This window comes from Haliotis cracherodii, unplaced genomic scaffold (genome assembly GCF_022045235.1).
Source record: "Haliotis cracherodii isolate W230 unplaced genomic scaffold, xgHalCrac1.p SCAF_10, whole genome shotgun sequence".
NCBI lineage: Eukaryota > Metazoa > Mollusca > Gastropoda > Lepetellida > Haliotidae > Haliotis > Haliotis cracherodii.
In genome coordinates, this window is record NW_027266265.1 from 59,277,145 (window position 1) to 59,300,501 (window position 23,357).

Below are 23,357 nucleotides of genomic sequence, written 5' to 3' on the forward strand. Positions count from 1 at the left end.
GTCAAACGAATGCTCAGTAATATTTCATTTGATTTTCATGTCACAAACAGTTTCATCAGTTGTTTATATTTAGCTACAGTCTGTCTGAATGCTGTTGCAAACTCTGAGTATGGTTGCAAGTATGGCGGCAAACTCTGAGTATGGTTGCAAGTATGGCGGCAAACTCTAGAGGGACGGGGACGGATGTTTAACATCCATCTTGATGTCTCCATTAGAACTAACACCCATACAAATCACAGACATATATTCTTACATTTTGTTATAACCATGCGAACACATATCAACTTTACATTACCTGCGTGAGATAATATAGTCATTAACTAATAGAACTAACTTTATTGCATGCGTTCGTGGGGTTAGAGTGAGTGAGTGAGTAAGTGGCTTCATGCTGCTTTTAGCAATATTCCTGCACTTTCACAGCAACGGACATCAGAAATGGGCTTCACATATTGGAGTGAAAATGTACCGGTGATATATTAAACCGGTGGAAATATCTAAACATGTCCAATAATATATAAGGTCAGGTATTCCACATCGTATGTCAGTTACACCAGTTCTCCAGATGACATTGCTGACTGGAGACACCTGTAGTTGTCTGAAGTAAAGGATTACATACCTACTTTGTTAATGGCCGGCTGGGACACTGGGCTGGGAGAGGCATGGCGTTATATACACACAGCACAAGGAGTGGACAAGGCCTGCCCTAGTGCACTCCTTACTTTCTGATAACGACACAGACATTTGCTTCTTTCTCAGCGTGTCTTTCCGCTGTGTCTACTTTGAACGCATCATCAATAGACTGTTATCTTTGTTAACAACGGTTTGTATTGAGGTCGATGTTTGCTTGTCGATGATTCCGGTTTCTAGGTGGATTAAGATAATGGCTAAGGCATATTTTGCTATGCCATCACAAATGTGGACTGTTTTGATGACAGTTCTTTTCAACAGGACTTCTGCAAGCGGTAGTCGAGTCTGTGCGACAGGTTGAACAGTTTTAGGATCATTTCAACAATACAGAGTAACCCATGGATTTACACACTTGCTCTTGAGGGAAATAACCCTTCTGGGAATAAAAGCTCTGTAAACTCAGCTCTGCTGTCAGCCTCCAGCTACAATACTACAGTCATTCCATACATCTTACGTAGGAGGTCTCTCATAAATATTCCGTTGTTGTGACGGGTGCCACCTGGTAACATGACTATTTGATAGTGATTCATAAACACATTGCTCCTTCTATTGGATATGGACAGTGTTTTGTCTCTTCATTTACCAGTATTCCAGCAATGCCTGTTGTCTGTCATTCGTTCCGTCTATTTGTCTCACTGTTCATACTTTCAAATGCATACAATTGTGTTCTCATCTTCCACAAGTTCATAATATTCTTAATGTTCATAATAATAATGATATATTAACAGTATCTTTAACAGCATGATGGCATGACTCGATCCTTTTATTACCGTCCTCACCATGCTTGAGGTCCAAACATAGTATGACCCACTATATAAGTAGAAAATGATAGCTATAAAATTCTTTAGAATACAGCCTCAAAACTGAACATGTCCTGTTTGATAATCCGCTTCAATCATTTATAGACTTAAATTCTCCGTCCCTTTTGACACTAATGTGATTGACACGCTTCAAGAAAAACTTGGCAAATGTCATGCTTGCATCCAAAACCATCAATGTGTGATACCAGGTGTATGCGAAAAGGCGAGAATATCCTCCCCCACCAGTGGCACCCTCACAAATAATTTCAAAATAAAGTCAACTGTTCACCTACAGAATTTTATATTCATATTTTCCATGACAAACTCTGACATATTCTGGGTCGTCCAAATTGGGTATCCACTGACAATGAATTGTACAGTCTCATTAAAATCATTGCATATTCTACATTTCATATTTACATTTTTATGCAAAATCACAAATTGACGGTTTCACTTCTGTTTCACTTTTCAGGCCAGCCGACTTCATCCAAGAGAAGGTCTCTGCTGGAATGCTGATCTTCTAAACATACTGCACATAAACTCGATTCAGTGGTCGTTCAGAAGCCTCTCTGGGCCGATTTGATTTGGCACTTTACTTGGTTGACACTCATTTCGGTACCGTCCAGCACTACAGAACCATCAACTAAATCAACATTGACATTAAGATTATGTCCCAGATCCAAAAATTGTGGAATGACTTGTTTTCATAATGAGTCTTACATGCTTCACAAGAGGATCATCAGAAAATAAATGTGTGCAAAAGTACAATTATTACAATTATTATTATTTAAAGATTAAATAAAAAATGCAGCAAAGAGGGTTTGGATGACCCTCGCACAGTCGGGCTGGTTAGGCTCATTATCTGCTCAGGGCCCTTGCCCCTCTACATGCAGCCCAGACAGCGAATGGGAATTCTCCCTGGAAGTGCTATCTAGTAAAACCCACCAAGAACTTTTCGGAGAATGTGAAGACTCCCTAACACTGCAGCCTTAAACAGTACCCAGATTGTCAGAAGGGCTGTATTCCTGGTAGAAAACCCGGGTACTCTCTCGATGTCAGTCAACAGATTGTGCTTGTGCTCTGCAACAAAAATAAATCAGTTGGCTGGTTTGTGATGCCTCGAGGTCGCAGTTTCGAAAAGGATATCTGTACCTATGTAAGAGCGAGAAGTGAGCGATTTGTGACTTATTTTATTCTCCAGAGCAGGCAGGATACTATCTTAAACACAGACTTTTCCCCCGCTCTTTCCTTGATTCAAGAACAGAGCACGTGCCTCATTCAAAATTGTCCAATATCACTGCAAGTCATGAGTGCACTTATTTATTAAATAGGGCCTATTATATATTGATGAATGAATGCAAACCTAATCCAATATAATTCAATATGATGTGTTAATAGTAAGTAGTTACTAATTACACAATTTACTTCTGTGCGAACCGACTTTTGGGTTAACCTTCGCTTTTGAACATGGGAACCAACACTTTGCAAATGATTAGCATCAATGTTACTAAATTGCAAGGATAACATGGTTGATGAGTGCAGTCCTCACATTGATACGAGGAAGCAGTTTACATGATGTTTCAAACATAGCGGAAGACAACAAGAAGACATGAAAGCGTTATGGATGCAAACTTCTTCACATAATGTTCCAAACAGTTATCGTCTTTAAGATATGGATGAACAACTTCTTCATTACAGTTATCAGCGACAGTTGTATGTTCCAACACTGTAATCAAGTTGATGTTCACTATACATGATCTGAACAGCTGATAGTGCCCACATCTCACAACAGAAGAAACGTTCAACTCTGCAATATTTCATGCAATCCAAAATCATCAAGTTTGTCACAGTCATAAGAATTCGACTTTTGTTGAAACATAAGTAGGTCGTCTACCATAGTGTTTGTGCAGTGCTAACAGGAATAGTTGGTGTATACAAATGGTGTCCTCTCTTATTTGTTTTTCAAATAAATACGAACATGATTTGATTCATATTTTGTCTCTGCTGGGACAGACAGGCACTGTCTCTTTTACTTTCCAACCGAAATTGTTAAATGAGTGACTGATCTTATGGCGTCACGCTTCATTTTGTCACATTGCCGCCCTTGTAGTGTACTGACATTGAGAGTGGGTTTCACACATGGCGTAAAACACGAGTACACACATTCATGCTTCACAGAACAAACAAGGAGGCAATGTTTTATGATGTTCTTTTATTCTAAATCCCTTGTATAGTCGTTTAATGTCCCCAGTTGAGTCTGGAATGGCTGGAAGAACTTGACGGCCTCAGCAGCAACCTGTGCGGTGGCATTTCCAGTGTTGGCCAGGAACTGGACAGAGACACAGATAGTTGCAAGAGATTATCATATTGTACATGTCATGTCTGTGTATCAGGGGACCGATACTGACAATTATGTGTCTGGTTAACTGCGAACAAAGTGAAACTTTAAGAAGAAGATTCCTTTTTGACCAAGAATATATTTCCTGTTCAGGGTATTCACTTGCATTTAAAATTATAATGCGTACTGTCTGGCCAAGGCCGTGTATACAATGTCCCCAATAATCTCAGTAAAATTGTTTCTTTGGAACTTGGAGAGTGTTTGCAATCACTGTTTCCAAGTATGTATCCGATGTTATGACATGTTTTGTCTTGACAGGCCCCTAAATACAATTTTCAATGGAACTTACTGTCTGGACAAAGCCCTGAACACATTTTTACTATGGAACTTACTGTGTGGGCGAGACTCTTCAGTGCCAGGGTAAGACTTTGTTCGGCGTTTGACGTCACGCTGTCAAGGAATCTTTTAAGATTGGCAAAGGCGGTGCCAAACAGAAGACCAAGAGTGTCACCCAGTGTGCCCTTCAATCCGTTCAAAATATCGCCGAGAAGACCACGACGGCTGTGCTTGGAGAAGAGCTGAAAACATACAGCATTGTCACGACTCTCCGCTGTACTGTATCTGGAATAAGCACCTCTAGTTTAACGTTATTCTTAAAAAAAACTGTAGAGGATTTCCGGAATTTAATAAAAAAATCCACATTTTTATGAGATAGTAGTTTCTAGCAATAGTTGCATGATACTAATGGACAAATTGGGAACACGTTGCAAAGTAGTAAAGTATGGTAGTAGATGTTATGACCGACAACGACCTTTAAAGACGAAAGTGGTAAGATGGGGAAATTGACGAGTTTGGATCAGTAGAGTGCTATTCCACCACGACTTAAATATTCATTCATTCGCTGAGGCAAACTGCGTATGAGTCTCCTTATGAAGATTTGAGGGAATCTGTCCCACTCCTCTTGCAGCGCCTGACCACGTTCAGCCAATGACGTTGACACACACGTCCCTCGATCATGTTCAATGAGGGAAAAATGTCGGGGCTCATAGCTGGCCATGGCATTCTATTGCTGCTGCTGTGAGAATTCACGATTCGTGCATGTTACAAACTTGCGTTGTCGCACATGCCTTGCAAACGGGACAACAAAGGTTGTCAGTGTGTTTTCCCAATAGTCCTGTCCAGTGAACCTTCCTTGAACAATATGGAGTTTCAGTCGCAGTGATGCCACCCCACACCATAACCGATCCACCGCCAAATCTGTCATGGTTGGTAGTTTGACATTGGTTTGACGTTCATTTCGATGTCGCCAGATGTCTATCAAGTTAGTGAAAAGTGGATCGGGACTCATCTGAAAACATGACACGTGACCAGCGACGATTATCCCTGGTTTATACTTTATTGGATACTGTCAGCTATATGACGGTGTGTTAGGGGCGGCATTACATGTGACAGTCGAACATGGAGATGAGCTGCATGTAGACGATTTCTAATCATCTGACCGTTATTTCATTTACCGTGTGAGCTCGATTTCGTAGAGCCTTGTATGGATCAATCGATCCTATTCTCTCATCACTGACCTGGGACATGCTGAACGGGTTCGATCGTCAATATTTTGGCTTCGTTAATACCTGTTCTATAGTCTGCTAATCACAGACTGTGGAATATAATGTATTGGCCACTGCACGCTGACTTCTTCCAGTTAACAGCATGAAAATATCGTAGATGATCCAAGATGAAGTCGAGAAAATCACAACTGTATGATTTGCAGAATCGATAAGATTGACAGAAATAATGGCCCATAGAGATAAAGTGAATTCCGGAATGTCACAGGATTGTATCAAATTCAGGAATGACACCCTATGCACGTGTGTGGCGTGTTTGATGCCATACTTGGTATTGACATTTACACTTCATGATCCCCTACTTTTATAAGTACAGTGCGACAAAACCTGAAAACGGTTGTGAGTGATTTGGATTAAACACTGCTTTATATCAAAATATTTGGCTTAATATAACGTCTGTTTGTAGAATCCTCAAAAAGTTTTATTGCAATCTCCTCATTATATTTACCTTTGCAACAGCGTTGGGCTCGATATTCTGGATCAACGCATCAATATCAACGTCAAATGTTCCCTTTTCTGAAACAATCAACAAAACAGGCAGTTGTCATATGTCATGGTCGCTGTGTTGTTCACATCTTGGTAAGTTTATACATATTTCACAGAGGTCTACTTCAAATGTATACAAAAAAGCCATCTCAGTGGGGTTATCCTTGTAAAAACAACATACCACCACATTACTCAAACACTGACACATGCATGTAACTGCACAAGCTTACTGTAAGCTAATACCCACATGTGCTTCATATTTAATCATTAGACGTATTCGGTGCATGTGCCTATATTCGTACCCATCATTGACTCGACATCCTTCTCCAGGATCGACACCATCATCTGGGCGATGGCTTTGACATCCTGGCCACTGGTCAGACCCTTGGCAGCTGTCTTCAGGTTGCCCTCAAAGTCTGCGATCTGAACATGGAAACATTGGACACTTTGTCACTGAAGTCACTTTTTAACGTCATAATTTACAAAATAAATGTAATCATTCCTCAAAATGAACTGTATCAGATGATGTGATTTCCACACTGTAACTTCCTTCATCCTGACCAAGTTGGTTGGTTGTCAAACCTGAGCTGTGCATATCAACAAATGATCGGTCTGCTCATTTACATTCGGATATTGGTTGGTAAAAGGTTCAGACGCAATACCTAGATAATGTTTTGAAATGCTCATTTATCGGGATTTATACGGTTGATTGTCCTATACTTTAGCATAGGCTTACAATAGTCTTAGCGCTAAGATCGCTTTGTGCAAGTGGGCCCTGGACAACAGTAGGAAAGACTAGGAGCAGCTAAGAAGTCGCTCTAAGCTCACAAAAAGGGCCAGTCATTAACAAGGTTCACATCTTGGTGGGACTATTTCTGGTTTCCATTGCAATCTTGGATTTGCTGGCAAGAGTCATTACCATATCAACAAATATTCGCAGTCAATATACTGATGACAAACATCATACTGGTTGGAGTTGTCCAACGTGATAAAAAAAATGCGCAACAAGTGCAAGAAAATAGGATATCTTGAGGCCGCTTGCAATAGTAAGTTTGCACATGAGGTTGACACTGGCCCAAAGCAACCACAGAGTGATACTGATTTCTTCCTTGTAGCTGTGGACTGTAATGATTCAGGAGAACCATGGTATGTAAAACTAAAGATTCAAGACACCCCTGTTGTTCTGAAGATTGACAATGGTTCTGATACGACAGTGATCAATGAGGAAACTTTTAAGAAACTGAACATTGTTCCATAGTTGGAGAATGCAACGACAAAGCTGAGCGGCATGGGAAAAATTAAATGCCTTTGCGAGTTCAGTGAACTCACAAGATACAGAGGGGACATTTACAGGTTCTGTGTTGTTGTCAGAAGAGATACTTGGAAGAGATATTTGCGAGAAAATGGGACTGATAAAGTATGTTGCAGAGATTTCCAGGGGTTTTGTTGACAATATGTAGAATCATTTTTCGTTTTAATTTAAGCTGCTACTGAATAGCAATTTATGTTTTTCCGTAACTTTCAAGAATTACTTCCCCTTAGTGTCACCTGCGGTCCAACACAGTTGGAAACATGAAGAAACTCGGTTGAAGGTAAACACATGTATGACGTGCTATGAGACGCATGAAGCAAAACACAAACACAATTTCATGTATCCAAGTGATGGTGTAGCAGGAATAAACTTTTGAAACGAATGACTTTAATTCTTTATGTTCTCTCACGAACAGACTTATTTGGCACACATGGATTGCTGGATTGTGATGCAGTTAAAATCTAGTTGCGAGAAGATTTTCAGCCATACTCGATTTCCACATGGAATTCCATTTCTACTTTTGGGAAAAGTGGAACACGACTTAAAGCGAATGATAGATGCTGACATCATAGAAGTGAAAGAGCCAACTGAATGGTGTGTGCCTATGGTTCCAGTCGTGAAAAGCTCAGGGCGTATAAGGATTTGTGTGGATCTGAAAAGACTGAACTCCGCTGTTGAGCGTGAGAGATTCATGCTTCCATCTTTGGAGGAGGGTGCATGGGTAGGCCAGTCGTCTAAAGCGCTGCAATTCACTGTGCAGAGTTGAGCCCCTAGGCAACGCAAGAAACCTATGATTGTGGGTTCGAATCCAGGTTCGCCCAGATTATGTTTCTAGGTTTGTCAGCACCATACCTATGCCAATGGGTTTCACCGAAGTGGTAAACGTCCGAGACCTGCATCACTTCAAGCTTTCCCTCCACATTAAGCTGACACGCCATGATATTACTGGAATACTGTTAAACCCAACTCACTCACTCACTCTTTGGAGGATATTGCACCAAAGTTATCAGGTTCGACAATATTCACAACCCTTGATGCTGCAAGTAGATTTGATCAAATTCCATTGCACAATGACAGTCAGAAGCTTACGACTTTCATGACACCGTTTGGGCGTTACTGCTTCAGAGACTAATGTCAGAACTTCTAAAACAAGCTTTATTCTCGAAAGATGACATTTTCGTCATTGCGACAAATGAACTTGTTCGTCACCAGCTAATTGAGAAAATTTGCCACCAACATATTCGTGAAAGATTACTGATGGAACCTGATACATTGACTTTACCAAACAGATGAAAACAACCAGTGTTCAAGACGTCAATAGGAAAAATGTAAAGAAAAGAAGTGAAACTGGACATTCATCACAGCCATATTGCTTTTGTTCTGGATCGCCTTCACATCCCACTAACAGTGAAATCTGTCCACCTTGTGAGGTTGTTCCTGGTACTGGACATCTTCGCCCGAACGCAACGGTCCCCAACAGTAGTGTGTGGCTGGAATCATGGACTATGATGCGTGATCCGATTTCGATTGTAACCAGTCTCGTTATTGTCCTTGTCAAGTAAACGTCTTGTGTTCGTACCTCTGTGTTGTATGATATGTGGGCCAGAAGACCTTACAATGATGGCAGTGGTGTTGAAGTGTTAACTCATGAAAGAACTTTAAAGAAAGTGTTTAAGCAGAAATTCAAGGAATGTGCTCTTCATCGAACTATAACGTGAGTTTGTTCCATTTTGCCATTTTGACCTTGTGGTTGAACTTTTTCGTCTACTTTGTGATTAACTTTGAACATTTGTTCAAGAATACTATTCCATTCATCATGGCTGAAGGTGGTAAAAGTCAAGAATATTCTGGTGATATCAAGCACTTCCGAATTCCTTTGTTTGATCCAAAATAGTCAACTTTTGCGAACTTTATTGAAAATGTGTATGAAGTAAAAGCTTGGTGTCTCAATTGGAACTTTGAGAAGAAGTTACGTGGTTTAGCTTTAGTACTTCCTGCAGGGTTTTGCTCACGGGTATTTAACGATATCCCTGATGATAACAAAGCTGATTATGCAACTCTGAAGGCAGACAAATGTTTCTTTTTCATGGAAAGTGTCCAATATCTTGGTTATGAGATTTCTGCTTCAGGTTTTAGTCCAGGTAAGAAAGGTTTAGAAACAATCTTCCAGTTTCCGGTTCCGACTTCATGGGAAGAGGTTCGTTCGTTGGTAGGTCTTGCAACGTACTTTCAGAGGTTTATTCCAGATTTTTCAGATCTTATTATGCCTCTCAGTCGTATTGTTGAAAAGCGTGTCTACTGTTGGCAGTCGCCACATCAGGAATCTTTTGAAAGGCTCAAGTTGATCTTGACGTCTAACCCTGTTTTGAAACATCCTGATTTCACTGCAGAAGCGTCGCAATTTGATATACAAACTGATGCAAGTAAGACAGGTTTAGCGGGAGTACTTTTACTTTCAAAAACTGAACGAAATTATTCCACTATCCACCGAGAAGCACTGGCGATAATTTGGGCTGTTAGAAAATTTCGACCCTATGTTTTCGGGAAGATTTTTCGGTTGAGAACTGATCATACGCAACTGACATACATTTTGACTTCAAAATCTGAGAAATTCGCCAGATGGAGTTTAGAACTTTCTGAATACTCATTTGACATAGATCATATTCCAGGGAATGAAAACATTCTAAGTGATGTTTTGAGTCGTATGCCTGTTGAAGATGGAAGTGAATTGCCTGTATTTGCTGTGACTAGAAATCAAGATAAACTACGTGCTATTATTCGGAAAGCTCATGAATTGGGTCACTTCGATGTAAAAAGAACATGGCAATTAGCACAGAAAGTAAATTCTTCAATTACTCAACCCGAGGTAGCTGAAATAGTGGAGAAATGTACTGTGTGTATAGAGGGTCCACATGCTATACCTAGATCTCCTTTAGGTGTTATGGTTACTGCTTCGCGTCCTTGGGAGGTTCTTCATTGCGATTGTGTTGGCCCACTTCCACGTTCGTCCTGTGGTTAGGTGTATGTGTTTACATGTTTAGATGATCTGAGTAGGATGTTTTTCACCTTTCCAGTTCGTACGGCGACATCATCTAGTGCTGCAACAGTGTTGGAACATCTGTTTTCCATATTTGGTCCGCCCAGTGTTTTACATATGGATAATGGTACTGTCTTTACATCAAAAGAGTTCAGTATGTTTACTTCCAATTGGGGAACTAGATGTAGTTATACTCCAGTTGCTAGACCACAAGCTAATCCAGTCGAAAGAGCTCACAGAACATTAAAAACTTCGTTAGAGAAAACATGGGACAGAGTTTTGCCAGAAATTGTATTAGCACATAATTCGTTGATAAATCGCACCATTGGTTTTGCTCCGTATTTTGTTATGTTTGGTCGTAACAGTTTGATTCACCAGTTGTGTCAGACGATTTTTCTTCTGTGGGGGAGGAAATGGCTGGCTGTGTAGAGTTATGGGATAAGTGTGTCAAATCTCATATATCAGCTAAATTACATCGTCAAGAACAGACACCTGAAAGAGTTTCAAGGATGTTTGATGTTTGTGATCGTGTTGCTGTGAAAATATTAGGAGGACATAGGTTCAAGAAACAGCATTTCAAGTCTGGATTTGTGATATCCAAGTGTTATGGTGAGTTCCTGCAAGTCAAGTCATCAGATCGTTCATCGAGAGAAACAGTCGTTGTAAGTGTTGATCAAGTCGTGCCAGACCTTTCTTGAGGGGGGAGGGATGTGAGGTTGTTCCCGGTACTGGTACGCAACGGTCCCCAACAGTAGTGTGTGGCTGCACGTGGAATCATGGACTATGACGCGTGATCCGATTTCGATTGTAACCAGTCTCGTTATTGTCAGTAGTTGTATGCAGGGATCTGGAACCAGAACCAAGATGGCGGCACATCCGTTTCCGGTGGCGTGCGCATCCAAGATGGCGGCACCTCCGTTTCCGGTGGCGCACGCCTCCAAGATGTTGGCACTTCCGTTTCCGGTGGTGCACGCCTCCAAGATGACGTCGCATCCGTTTCCGGTGGCGCACGCCTTCAAGAGGGGCGTCGCTTCCGTGTCCGGTGGCGTACGCCTCTAAGAGGGCATCGCATCCGTTTCCGGGGAGGAGGGGAAACCCGGAGAAGCGCACGTAAAAGGTGAACGGGATCGACATTGAAACAAGCGCGTCAAAAATCGTTTGTTGTTGTTGTTGTTGTTGTTCTAAACATAGACGTGGTGGCGGTGGTGAAGGGAGGGAGGGAGGGAGGGAGGGAAGGAAGAGGAGACGGGTTCATGGTTTGGGTTGGAGGGTCGTCAAAGCAAAGGATGAGAGTTGTCTTTTGGGTGAGATGGGTGGCCCTGAAAAGGGCCGTTGGAAAACAAACTGGAAACTGGAAACGTCAGGAAACGGTAGGAACACTGGAACACTGGAACACTGGAACACTGGAAAAAACTGGAAACGATGGGTCACTGGTAAAAACAGTGGAGCAGCATGCCCCTCATGCGTTGGTCACTTTGTTCAGATGATCTATCTTCTTCATCCTCTAATTCCATCTCATCCTCAGACTTAAGATGTCGTCGATGCTTTGTAGCGTGTTTTCTTGAGAGGCTTCTGTCCCGTTTTCTTTTCTCTACACGAGGTGTGATGCCCGCACAGAGTTGTGCGATGCATTGTTTTAGGTCGAGGACATCGGCGTGCATGTCTTCTATGAGATGAAGCACTTGTGTCACGTGTGTCACGTGTGTCACGTGTGTCACGGGTGTCACGGGTGCCATGGGTGCCACGGATGCCACGGGTGTCGACGTGGACGGTGTTGCTGACGTTTTCTTTCGACTTGGTTCTGGGCAATCTGCAGCGAAATGACCCACGACTTGGCAGTTGTCACAGGGACGCTGGGGTGTCTTCTTTCGACTGGGTTCTGGGCAATCTGCAGCGAAATGGCCCATGGCTTTACAGTTGTAACAGGGGCCCAGGTTCTGCTTCTCTTGACTGTTCATCTTCGGACAGACATTAGTGACGGTGACCTTGAGCATCACACTCGAGACATGTCACTTCAGGGCAGTACAGGTAACTGTGACTGTCGGTCTGGCACTTCATACAACTGTATCGAGGTGACATGATTGGTTTCATAGAATGCAGTGTGTGAGTGGCTTCGCTCTTGTTTTGTTTGTATAGGAGAGCCACTGACACCCTGCTTCCTGATCGGTTCCCAAGACCGCATCCCCGATTGGCCCGTTTTGGTGCCTGGCCTGCACCTCGGTTTTCCGAAACGGACCGACCCCTGTGTTTCTTTTCCGTAGGAAATGGATTTTACCATGGGAGAGAAAGCACAACCCCGGTTGTCCAGTATGACCCAAACATGGCCTCTGATTGGTCAGATTTCGATCCAGTTTGTATCGCTGTGTGCATTTCGATCCTGTTTTGTTTTTCTTCATCCTACACACAGCATAACACGACTATGTGCTCACATGAACCAACACAACAAAACAAAAAGTCACAGGATTAGGGGCTACCCTGTGATTTTTGTGAACACGAGGGGGGTGGTGACCATGGGGTTGACCACGAGGGTATGAACGTCTGTACACTTTGAAAAAAGAAACTTTGTCACTTGGGGTGAACAAGACACTCAACTCTTCTCTTCCGTGCTTCTTGGGACACCAAACGTCTGTATTTTTCGTTCACTTCTCCATCACCGCAGCAATAACAGGTAACACAGTCACCTCGTCATGGATAGAAATAGCCAGCCATGGCCATGTCATACGGGGTCTGGGTCATCTGTTTAGGCCACGTTTTAAAAGACCTCAGACGTTCTTGAAATGAATCATAGTGAGGATGAGAAGGATGACACAAGGTGTAAGAAGGAAAAGGTCCCTCCAGAATGTCACTGAGTCGCCATGTGTCGTCCATCAAGAGGGTGTCGTCCCTAAAGAGTGGACGTTTTCTCGCTTCTTGTTCTCTCGCCTTTTCAGACACCCACTCGGAATCGGGGACTACATCTCGGGAGGATGACATGGCATTCATAGACCGTCTTTGCTCCATGATGACTGTGATTTCACTGAAAGAAGGTCTGAGGGTTCGCCTGATTTTATGAAACTCTCCTCCCTACTTCCCTTCAACGGAAGGTCATGACCTCCACCTCCACCTCCTTCATCTCATCACGTGACGTCATCCTGTGTTTTGGTTGACTGACATACGGCATGATACATGACACATGACATGACACACGGTGGGTGTGGTGATGTGACCTGGAATGACTGACACCAGGCAGCTGATCTTTCAAACATGACCTTTGTCGTTTATTTTAATTTTACACTTAGGTGTGCACTGACATGACAGATGCACAGACAGACAGACAGACAGACAACGTAGACGACATCTCAACTCAACCTCTACCCTCGGTTCGGCACTCTATTGGAGTTGAGATCAATCAAGACACAAAGAGTCAGTTCTATCAATCACTGTTTAATAATGAAAAAAAACAATCACAACCAGATACATTGGAAATGCGAAAAGACAATGGCGGAGGGAGAGCTTTGCATGTCCCTACAACAACGCGGCAACGTTTTCCTCTTTCCTCTTCAAGCTCTTCTATCTTCAACCCCATAAGATGTGGTCCTCCATCAAACATGTGAGAGGTCCCATCGGTTAAACAAGTACAGTCTATGACCTCCCTGAAACAGACATGGCACATCACTTGATCACTGGTGCAGTAAAGCTCTTCGAGTGAAGATGAGGATCACCATAAGATATGATCCTCAGATGTGATAGGACTGTCATCATACTTGTCATAGGTCAACATACAAGTACAGTCTATGAGCTCCAGACAACAGACATGACACATCACTTGCCCGCTGTTGCAGCTGATGTATCTTAACATGTTGTTGTGTCGGCAAACACTACATTCACGTTGTAGGGGAGTGAGTTGAGCTTCTCCATAAGGATCCTGGTCAACGTTGTCATCGTCGCAAGCCATGGGCATACCTGAGGAGAAGACATCTTCTGGTGATGCTGGTGACCAAGAAGCACCAAGCAGGGGGAGCGTATCCAGATCCATGGAAGGGAGGGTGGCCAGCTTGAGTGCTTCATTGTCTTCACTGTCACCCGTCGTCAGCATCACAGGTGCATTCGGTGAATAGGTGGGCTCCCGAGGGGTTTGTTTCCACCACTGTTCTAGCACGGACTGGGCTGAACTGACATCAGGGGTTCTGTCAATCATAGGACAGAGTCAATTCTATGAAGAGTCATATTCATCATCAACATAGCATCACCATGAAGATCAACATCACACCAAGAATGACTGAGACAAAGAAGTACTGAATGGTACTTACAGTTGTTCTTGATGAGCAATCTTCAGAGATAATTTCTTCCGGGATCGTCTTTTTGCAGGCGTTGCAGGTGTTGCAGGTTTCAAAAAGGATGTCCCTTTCGTTTCGGTGCCTGCTGCTGCTGCTGTTGTTGCTGGGGTGGTGGTGGTTTTTTTCTTCTGGGTCTTCTTTATCGTCTTCACCGGTGCTACTTTCTGGGGTTCAGACAGTTTCCACATCTTTGAACGCAACTCGGTGTACATGTCATCAGCCTTTATTTTGGCACACAACATGTCGTACACATCACCCCACATGTCAGCAGTCATGCCACCGTTCTCATCTCCCCTGCTTCTTTTACCACCCATGTCGCTCCGTGTCTTGGCATTCAACCGTGTCGACATGATGTTGTCCAGATTTTCTGTTCGTTGTTTCTTCTTTCCAAGTCTTCACGGATATGTGTCAACACTTGATGGTACTCTCTCCAAACACGTGTTTCTTCCAGATAAAACGCCAACAACCAACACAACGTGAGGAACATCAATCAGAGGGACGATGTTGTTGCTTGGTCCGTTCAGTGAAAAGTGATGACCGGAGAGCGTTGGACGTATTAAAAGTCACTGAGGTCCTGCTTTCTGATTGGTCCGTTCCGGTGTCTGGTCTGAGCTTCAATTTTTCCAAACCGGTCCGACCCAGTTTCGATCCGTTAATGAAACCCCAATGGTATATCATTTTATAGAAAGTGATCTCTGTACCCAAAGGTACAGGTCGCTGCCCCAGTATCAGTCCTTTCATGGTGTCAAAGTTGAGATGTTGTTGGTTTCGGTAATTCAAAGTGAACCCTCGCACTTTGCAGGTTGTACGTGTTCCATCGGGTCTGGGGTTCATTAACTCATAGCCATAGTTTTTGGGGCCTCCTGACACAAACGTCTTGATGGTGTTTCCGTCCAGTTCATCTGTAAACTCACCCAACGAATGGCCCAGCTCTGGATTCGCATCATGGGGCCGATGAATGTAAATGACGCTGTCCGTGTCAAAGTACAAGACCCTGCGACCCACCAGGGCAAGGGTCTCGTACAGCTTGAGACGTTGTTTGGCGGTGACCCAAGCAGCGATGGCTTCCTGGAGTTCTACGGTGGCGTACGACCCCACCCAGCCTCTTTTCGTCCGTGTGCTCGCAGGGGGAGTCTGACCGGGTGTCGGCACACGTGCGGCACAAAGGACAGAGCAGTTTGCCACCTGATCTGTAAGGCAGTAACGGATGATAGAGTCGTTTCGGGGGTAAGACACGACACTGGATCAGTCCTTTCAGTTCAAACAACGTGTCCACAGGGGGTTGATGGAGAAGGGTCGGGTGTCCCGTGGGAAACGCACCGGTCTTACAAATGTAGGGATAAAGGGAACAAATATCGATGTATTTGGTGGTTTCACCTTCTTGGGCTTCGTAGCACAATCGCGTGGCATTGGTGCACCCTCCATAGAAGGCGTCGCGAGGGTTGAGCGGTCCGGGGACGTGAATACAGTGGGGTCCCTGCATGAAAGCACGCAGAGCAGAGTCCTCCCATTGCATTTGTGTAAACTCGTGCTCCCACAGGGTGACGATCCATTTCTCCTCAGGGTGTTGACTCAAGAGACTCAAGCGGTAGTGGGTGTTGGTGTGATGGGCTCCCAACGATGTGCCCAGGACGGGATGTGGTTCTCCACGTTTTGTCTTGTGACAGGCCCGGCACCCATGCCAGAAACAGCCCAGGAATTCGTAGACGGTGCCTGTTGCTGGATCGTAGCCATCCACACTGTACCGATGTTGGCCCTCTCCACACGTGAACTCTTTGTCACCACCATTCCTGGCGTGCTGGAGGTGCAGATGGGGGTCCGTTTCCATCAGATATTGGAGCCAGTGCATACAGGCTTTGGAATAGTTTCTCTAGGGCTGGTAGCCTTGAGGTGGAAGAATGGCGATGGTATTGGGTTTCAAGTCGTGTTTTCGGAAGGATTTCATGGTGAACGCAGCAGCTGTCATCACTTCTACAAAGGGATCCATGCCAACCTAGTTGATGGCGTTCTGTCGGAAGTCTGCACATCCCCGTCTCAAAATGTCCACATCGCTCTGACATTAGGCTAAAAGATCTCCTTGTAAGTCAAACAAGGCTCCTTCTTGCACTTTTTGGGTATGCCACTGGAGGAAGGATGTGCGTTCCGCGGGAGGCATGCCATCGGGATCGTACATGACGGGTGGTGGATAGGCACCTCTGTAGGTCTGGTTGGCTTCGGTATTGAAAAAGTGCGGAAAATACCCTTTCTTCACTTCTTTCAGCCCAAAGCTCCTGGTAAAAGCTTTCAGGGGTAAAGGGATGAAATTTAAGCTGTCTTGGAAACACAGTCGTCCCAGAGTCACCTGCAAAATTTGTTGACCATGTCATATCTTGGTGGGGAGTTTCACCAGGAGGGGGAACAAGTCCTTCAGGATCAAGTGTAAATCATAGGATCGTGCATTGTGGGCCATCACATAAATGCGATCCCCCTTCTGGACTGTCATGGTGGTGGCGGAGTTCTTGTTCTTTGGCTTCTTTGTTTTCTCCACTTCCATGACCTCTTCCCCCTCCACCTCCACCTCTTCCAGCAACGCTTCCTCCTCCTCCTCCTGCCGGGGTGATGCATGTCGTTGACGTTTGGAAGCGTGGTTTCTTGAGGGGGAGTCATCCCGTTTTCTTTTTTTCCCCAGGTGGACTGTTGTCCCCTTGCGTGTGCAGCCCTCCTCTTCCTCTTGGTCCTTGTTCTTCATGGGTTTTTCAGCCAGCATGGTCAACCACACACACACATCATGTTGCGTGGTGGGACCTTGAAACACGATCTCACGGCTGGGACCATACCCTTCTTCTCTCCATGGACAGTGTTCGCACAAGTCCTTACTCACTTCACTGATGCACCGTCCACATCCCAGTTGCACCATGCACAAATTTGGAATGTGTTCCCCTGTGTCTTGCATACATTCAAAATCGTAGAACGCGTATTGGACGTCGTCTCGTACGTGATGTTGTTCGTCTTCCCCCTCTTCCTCCACCTCTTCCTCCCCCTCTTCTTCTTCCTCGTTTTCTTCACGGAGAGGCGTCATGTAACAGCGATGGTCTTGGTTCATGGGTTCTCGGCACACCAAGCAGGGATGTTCTTCATTGGAGCACTCGTGATGAACCATGGGGGTCTCCAAGATGCGGACCAACTGAAAACAGGCCGGACACCTGTGAATCGATTGAAAGGCACTGGGTTTTCCCTCTGACGGGGACTGGAGATGATGAGTGTAACACTGTTGATTGGGGAACCAACGTTGACATGTCAAGCAAGGGATCCCGCGCTCTTACTTGGGTCCACAATAGCTAGAGTGGAGGCAATGGTGACAGCGGTATTGCTTGGTGCAGGGGTGTTTTTCGGGATGATCATAACGGTGGTCGCAGCGCTCGCAGTAATGGTTAGACCCGTAAAAAAGCGGACATGGAAGTGATGACATCGTAGTGCTGATCATGATGATATAAATGCAGTACGGTGGCGTGGGGTGGAGCCTCATCCCACTTGTACAACAGTCTCTAACCCACCTCTTGACTGTAGACTTTCAGTTGATAATTCAGGGGCAACAAGCCCCGTCCCACGCGTGCGAGGTCGTCCAGGCCTTGACAGGGACATTCAGGCAGGTCAAGGCGTCGAAACAAGTCCCGTGCCCGTATGCCTTGAACGTCGACGCGATCCGTTCTCGTCAGCCTCATTCGCTGGGCGGTCCATTCTGGGGTCAGAGGGTGAGGCTTCTGGGCATAATGTTGTGTCACCACCAGGGCCCGTGCCAAACAGGATTGATCTTCGTTCTTGATCCGTACAATGCACTGTTTGCGTGTTAAAAAGGCTTCGAGTCCAATCACGTTTTTCAGGCGGGGAACTCCACTGCCCAATCCTACCTTGTCGGGATCTGTGACGTGTACTAAAGTCACAACCATGGTGGCATCGATGTTCAGGTCTTTGTTGGACTGTTGGACTTTTTCCACGGCATGTAAAATATTTAGCCCATGGAGATCTTCAAAGCGACGAAAGGGAATCCGTTTGGGGGTGTTCAAAGCGGGATGATCGATACCTAGACCAATACGATCTCCCTTCTGGCCTGACATCTGTTGATAAAAGTCATCGATCACTCTGTCAAATAAAGCTGGCAGTTCCATGGGAACGCGGTCCGGTGGTACGGTGTCCAAGTAGTCTGGGTTGAAAGTCAAACGATAGGTATGGTTAGCAGTTCTTAATCGTCTGGAGCGGGTGGTATCTTTCCTCTCCAAACGATAGGGCGTACTTTGGTTGCTCGTCATGATAGCGATGCGTGTCTGATGAACGTCTGTACTCTAAGATTGACCGAACGTCTGATTGATGGACAACCCTTCCCCAAAACAGGATCAAAATCGGACCAATCCGAAGCCTGGGTTGTTGACCAATCAGAAGACAGCACCTGAGTCGAGTTGTGCTTTCCCTCCCATGGTAAAATCCATTTCCTATGGAAAAGAAACACAAGGGTCTGGTCGTTTTGGAAAACCGAGGTGCAGGCTAGGCACCGGAATGAACCAATGAGCGCGTTGCATTTTGGACCAACCAGGAAGCAGCGAGTTTCGATCCGGTTCTTCTCCTATAAAACAAGAGTGGATTCGAGTGGGTCAGTGTCACTTGTAAAATTTTATTTTATAAAATGAAGAATGGCTGAAACAAAGAAGAGTGGTACGACGACGGGTGGCGGAGACGTGGTGACGGATAGTGCAGATACTCGTGGATGTTGGAGTAAGAGTATGGATGTTAAGGATGGGATACCATCGCTCAGTAACACGCCATCGCCCTATTTTCTACGGTTTGAAAGAAGGCTCACTTCGTTTGAGACGTGGCCTACGCAAATGAACCAGACTGGTGAAGAGATGGCCCATGCGGGCTTTGCCTACACAGGGGGTGCCGATGGCGTGTACTGTTTCCAATGTGGCGTGCGGCTGAGACGATGGGCGCCCCACGACGATCCTTGGGTGGAACATCACAGGTGGTCCCCACACTGTGACTACCTCAGACTAACCGGTCTGGTGAAACACAAGAAGAAGCTACAACTACACCACTATCTCCGTGAGGTGAATGTGAATCAGAAGAACACGAAAGGCGTAGCACGCCCGGATGCCTAGGAGGGCGACGTTTCCCGTGTCCTGTGTTCCTGTTCAAGTTCACGTTCAAGTTCCCGTTCAAGTTCCTGTTTGTCTACTGCTGTTGTTGTGGATGGTTCAGTCTGTTTCTGCTTCCTGTTTCCTACAAGCTTTTCTTTGTTGGACCCCACAAGTGGTGTCACGTTGGGCACCCCGATGACATACCCAGATGGTATACCCAGATGACAGCAAGTACCGCTTCGACAATCCTTGTCTTGTCATAAGCTTGGACATGATGATTCTTCTTGGACAGCAGCAGAAAAGTTTTCTTCTTTCCCAAAACGGCCCTTTTCAGGGCCACCCATCTCACCCAAAAGACAACTTTCATCCTTTGCTTTGCCAAACAACGATAATCCACAAAAAAAAACCCCACACCCTCCCCTAGACCTCTTGGAGGCTAACGTGTAAAAATAAAATAAATATATATAAATATAAATATATAAATAGAGACACGTAGTACACTACGTGTGCATGGAGACACGAGTCAAACATCACGTGTGCATGAAAACACGTGTCGCAGTACGCCTGTCGACTTACACGGGTGTCAACACCTCGGTATCATTAAATAATCATAGTAATAATAATTTGAAGACACACACACACACACACACACAGGACACTACGTTTGCATGACAACACACACACACACACACACACACACACAAAGTACACGACGTTCACATTACGCGTGAAAACGTCACGTAGGTGTATCGATCTTTCTCTATTCATCTCAATACTACATCCATGGTTGTAGTCACACACACACATACATACACGGGACATTACGTTTTGCCTGGCAACATGCGTGAAACACCGCGTGTGGCAACACGTATGACAGTACACCTGTCAACCTACACGTGTGTCAGCACCTCGGTATCATTCATAATAATAATAATAATCATTCTATGGATCAACGTCAACGTCTGTTTGAATACAAACACACACAGAACATTCCGATTGGCATGGGAGTGACACAACGTACATCACGTAAGCATTCTTACATCACGTTCATGTCTACTTATGACGGTCCACCTTTAGCATTCAGACGACCGTCTACCTAAAAAATATCAAGGCTACCCAAGAAGAAAAACCGGATCGAAATCTGACCAATCCAAAGCCTGGGTTGTTGACCAATCAGAGGCCGCGCTCGGATCAGGCTGGGCTCTGATTGGTCGAACCGGGGTTGTGCTTTCTCTCCCATGGTAAAATCCATTTCCTATGGAAAAGAAACACAGGGGTCGGTCCGTTTTGGAAAACCGAGATGCTGGCCAGGCACCGGAACGAACCAATCAGGGCTGCGGCCTGGGGAACCAACCAAGAAGCAGGGTGTCAGTGCCTCTCCTATAAAATCGAGTGGATTCGAGTGGATCAGTGTCACTTGTGATAAAAAAGAAACCCTCATCATGAGCAGAAGCAACAACTACATCATGACTGAAAAATCAGAAAACTGGGATGTGGAACTAATTTCCACATCACCACCATTGCTTCCACCATGGCAATGCAGTACATGCCAAGGAGGTCTGCCTGTGTACGCCCTTGGCACAAGGGCACGGGATGGGACATTTCAATGTGTGTACTGTAAGACCATCCTCAAGGACACCTACGTGCGCCGATTGACGCACACCGGTAGGTGTCCTGTGAGGAGACAGATGAATGTCCACCCGTGTCTTTGCACCGCTGCGTGCACTTGCATGTAAGCATCAAAACGGCCCTTTTCAGGGCCACCCATCTCACCCAAAAGACAACTCTCATCCTTTGCTTTGACGACCCTCCAACCCAAACCATGAACCCGTCTCCTCCTCCTTCCCTCCCTCCCTCCCTTCACCACCGCCACCACGTCTATGTTTAGAACAACAACAACAACAACAACAAACGATTTTTGACGCGCTTCTTTCAATGTCGATCCCGTTCACCTTTTACGTGCGCTTCTCCGGGTTTTCCCCTCCTCCCCGGAAACGGATGCGACGCCCTCTTGGAGGCGTGCGCCACCGGAAACGGATGCGACGCCATCTTGGAGGCGTGCGCCACCGGAAACGGAAGTGCCGACATCTTGAAGGCGTGCGCCACCGGAAACGGATGTGCCGACATCTTGGTTCTGGTTCCAGATCCCTGCATTCAACTACTATTGTCCTTGTCAAGTAAACGTCTTGTGTTCGTACGTCTGTGTTGTATGTTATGTGGGCCAGAAGACCTTACAACCTAAAGGCAAGAAATTTTGATCTTGTGGGAAAATGAACCATCTTACGAAAATGCGTTGTTCAAGTAACAAGGGCGGTACCATGCCATCTGTGAAAATGGTTGATGACACAGAGTTTGAACTTTCCTCTGAAGAGTTTGACAATTCCTATTATGAAGAAGATACTGTTCTATTCACTGTAAATTCAAATCAAGGAAATTTCAAGAAATGTGACCTGTTCATTGCTAACGAACCTGTCACTCTGCTGATGGATATCCATGCAAAGGTCTCAATTTTGAATGAAACTGTTTACAGGCGTAAGTTTGCGAAGTACCAATTGGCAATGTATTTAGTGGCTGTTGGTGGTGCTGTACCAGTGTCAGGTATGTTTGGAAAGGCCTGATAAGTTGGTGTGTCAAGAGAGGCATGTGACAGTGTTTGGTGTGTCAAAGGAGACGTGATACTGATTGCTTCTGTTAACGAATCTAGCTATGTGGCGGAAAACTGTTGTTGGAATCAATCGATAATGACGCCAACATCAATAACATGGTGAGAACCGCACGTTAGACATGTACATATGTAGACAACTCACTGTCAACAATTGGGAGTACCTCTGAAACAAAATTATTCTGTTGTGAGACCTGTTAAACGTACAAAATGTTATTTCATAGTTGTTCTGATATCTTCACTTAAGGTCAGGCAGTTACAAATTATTTATTTTACATATGTAACCACACGTTCCGATCGTTTTCAAACCTCCTCTTTTCGAGTACAAGGAGCACGGAGGACATGTTGTAGGTGCATATCTGAGAAAAAACCCCAACAACTTACGTTTTCCAAACTCTTCAACAACAGGTAGAGTGACTGGAGAAAATAATATGCTTGTTATTTGCATAATATGAATAAATGATATAGCAGGCGAAGTTACATTCTTTGGAAGTGTTTGCAGTACAAGGTTATTGTGTGTCTTGACATCTTCTGCAATGGTGGATATCTTTGGTTTCCGATGTTTTCCTATTGTTCTGGGCACTGCTTATGCTAATCTATCAACCTGCTCACTCATTCGAATGCTGGCAACATAAACTGCGTATGTATAGGTCTACTTGGAATACATGTCTTAAGGAACAGGAACCGGCAGTGGCGTTACCATGGTGATATAACATCTTACCTTTGGCGGCGGTAGCCATGGCATTCCCGACTGTTTCAAGACCTTTCTTTATGTCATCAAATATATTCCTTCTCTCGCTGTGACAGGAAAGACAGTTGTAATGCTGTTTTCAGATGTGGCAGTTTCTATTGTTATCATTTCATCACATGATTTTGACACTTCATCTCAAATATAAAGAATTAATAGCGGAGATAAGTAGAATGTCACAGTTTTCCTAGATTCTGCACTTACATACGACACTGGTTAAAACGTTCACATATCCACATGA

At 44.7% G+C, this 23,357-nt stretch overlaps 2 protein-coding genes across 3 annotated transcripts; both read right to left on the reverse strand.

Annotated features, from left to right (window-relative positions):
• Nucleotides 1-3,699: 3,699 nt before the first annotated feature.
• LOC139453943 (uncharacterized) lies at nucleotides 3,700-8,696 on the reverse strand. The gene is made up of 5 exons (XM_071235385.1): nucleotides 8,652-8,696; nucleotides 6,236-6,356; nucleotides 5,896-5,963; nucleotides 4,218-4,403; nucleotides 3,700-3,816 (listed from the first exon to the last, which is right to left on the reverse strand). Exons 1-5 carry the CDS (start codon nucleotides 8,694-8,696, stop codon nucleotides 3,700-3,702), a joined length of 537 nt encoding a protein of 178 aa, XP_071091486.1.
• A 5,071-nt stretch (nucleotides 8,697-13,767) lies between these two features.
• On the reverse strand, nucleotides 13,768-15,174 carry LOC139453076 (uncharacterized). Of its 2 annotated transcripts, XM_071234710.1 has the most exons (3): nucleotides 14,572-15,174; nucleotides 14,225-14,448; nucleotides 13,768-13,914 (listed from the first exon to the last, which is right to left on the reverse strand). In XM_071234710.1, the coding sequence occupies exons 1-3, from the start codon at nucleotides 14,946-14,948 to the stop codon at nucleotides 13,904-13,906; spliced, it is 612 nt and encodes a 203-aa protein (XP_071090811.1). In that variant the 5' UTR covers nucleotides 14,949-15,174; the 3' UTR covers nucleotides 13,768-13,903. The 2 variants fall into 2 exon arrangements, with proteins under 2 accessions (XP_071090811.1, XP_071090803.1); XM_071234702.1 differs by having other exon boundaries at nucleotides 13,768-14,448.
• Between the last annotated feature and the right edge of the window lie 8,183 nt (nucleotides 15,175-23,357).

Bases quoted from the DNA above. Each gene is read 5' to 3' on its own strand.
- LOC139453943 (XM_071235385.1), bottom strand. From the start codon at position 8,696: ATGTCCAGTACCAGGAACAACCTCACAAGGTGGACAGATTTCACT. The intron at 6,357-8,651 runs GTTAGTGGGATG...TTCCATGTTCAG, and splicing joins CAAGGTGGACAGATTTCACT to ATCGCAGACTTTGAGGGCAA. The intron at 4,404-5,895 runs GTAAATATAATG...GTATGTTTTCAG, and splicing joins AGCCCAACGCTGTTGCAAAG to CTCTTCTCCAAGCACAGCCG.
- LOC139453076 (XM_071234702.1), bottom strand. From the start codon at position 14,948: ATGTCGACACGGTTGAATGCCAAGACACGGAGCGACATGGGTGGTAAA. The intron at 14,449-14,571 runs GTAAGTACCATT...TATGATTGACAG, and splicing joins ATTGCTCATCAAGAACAACT to AACCCCTGATGTCAGTTCAG.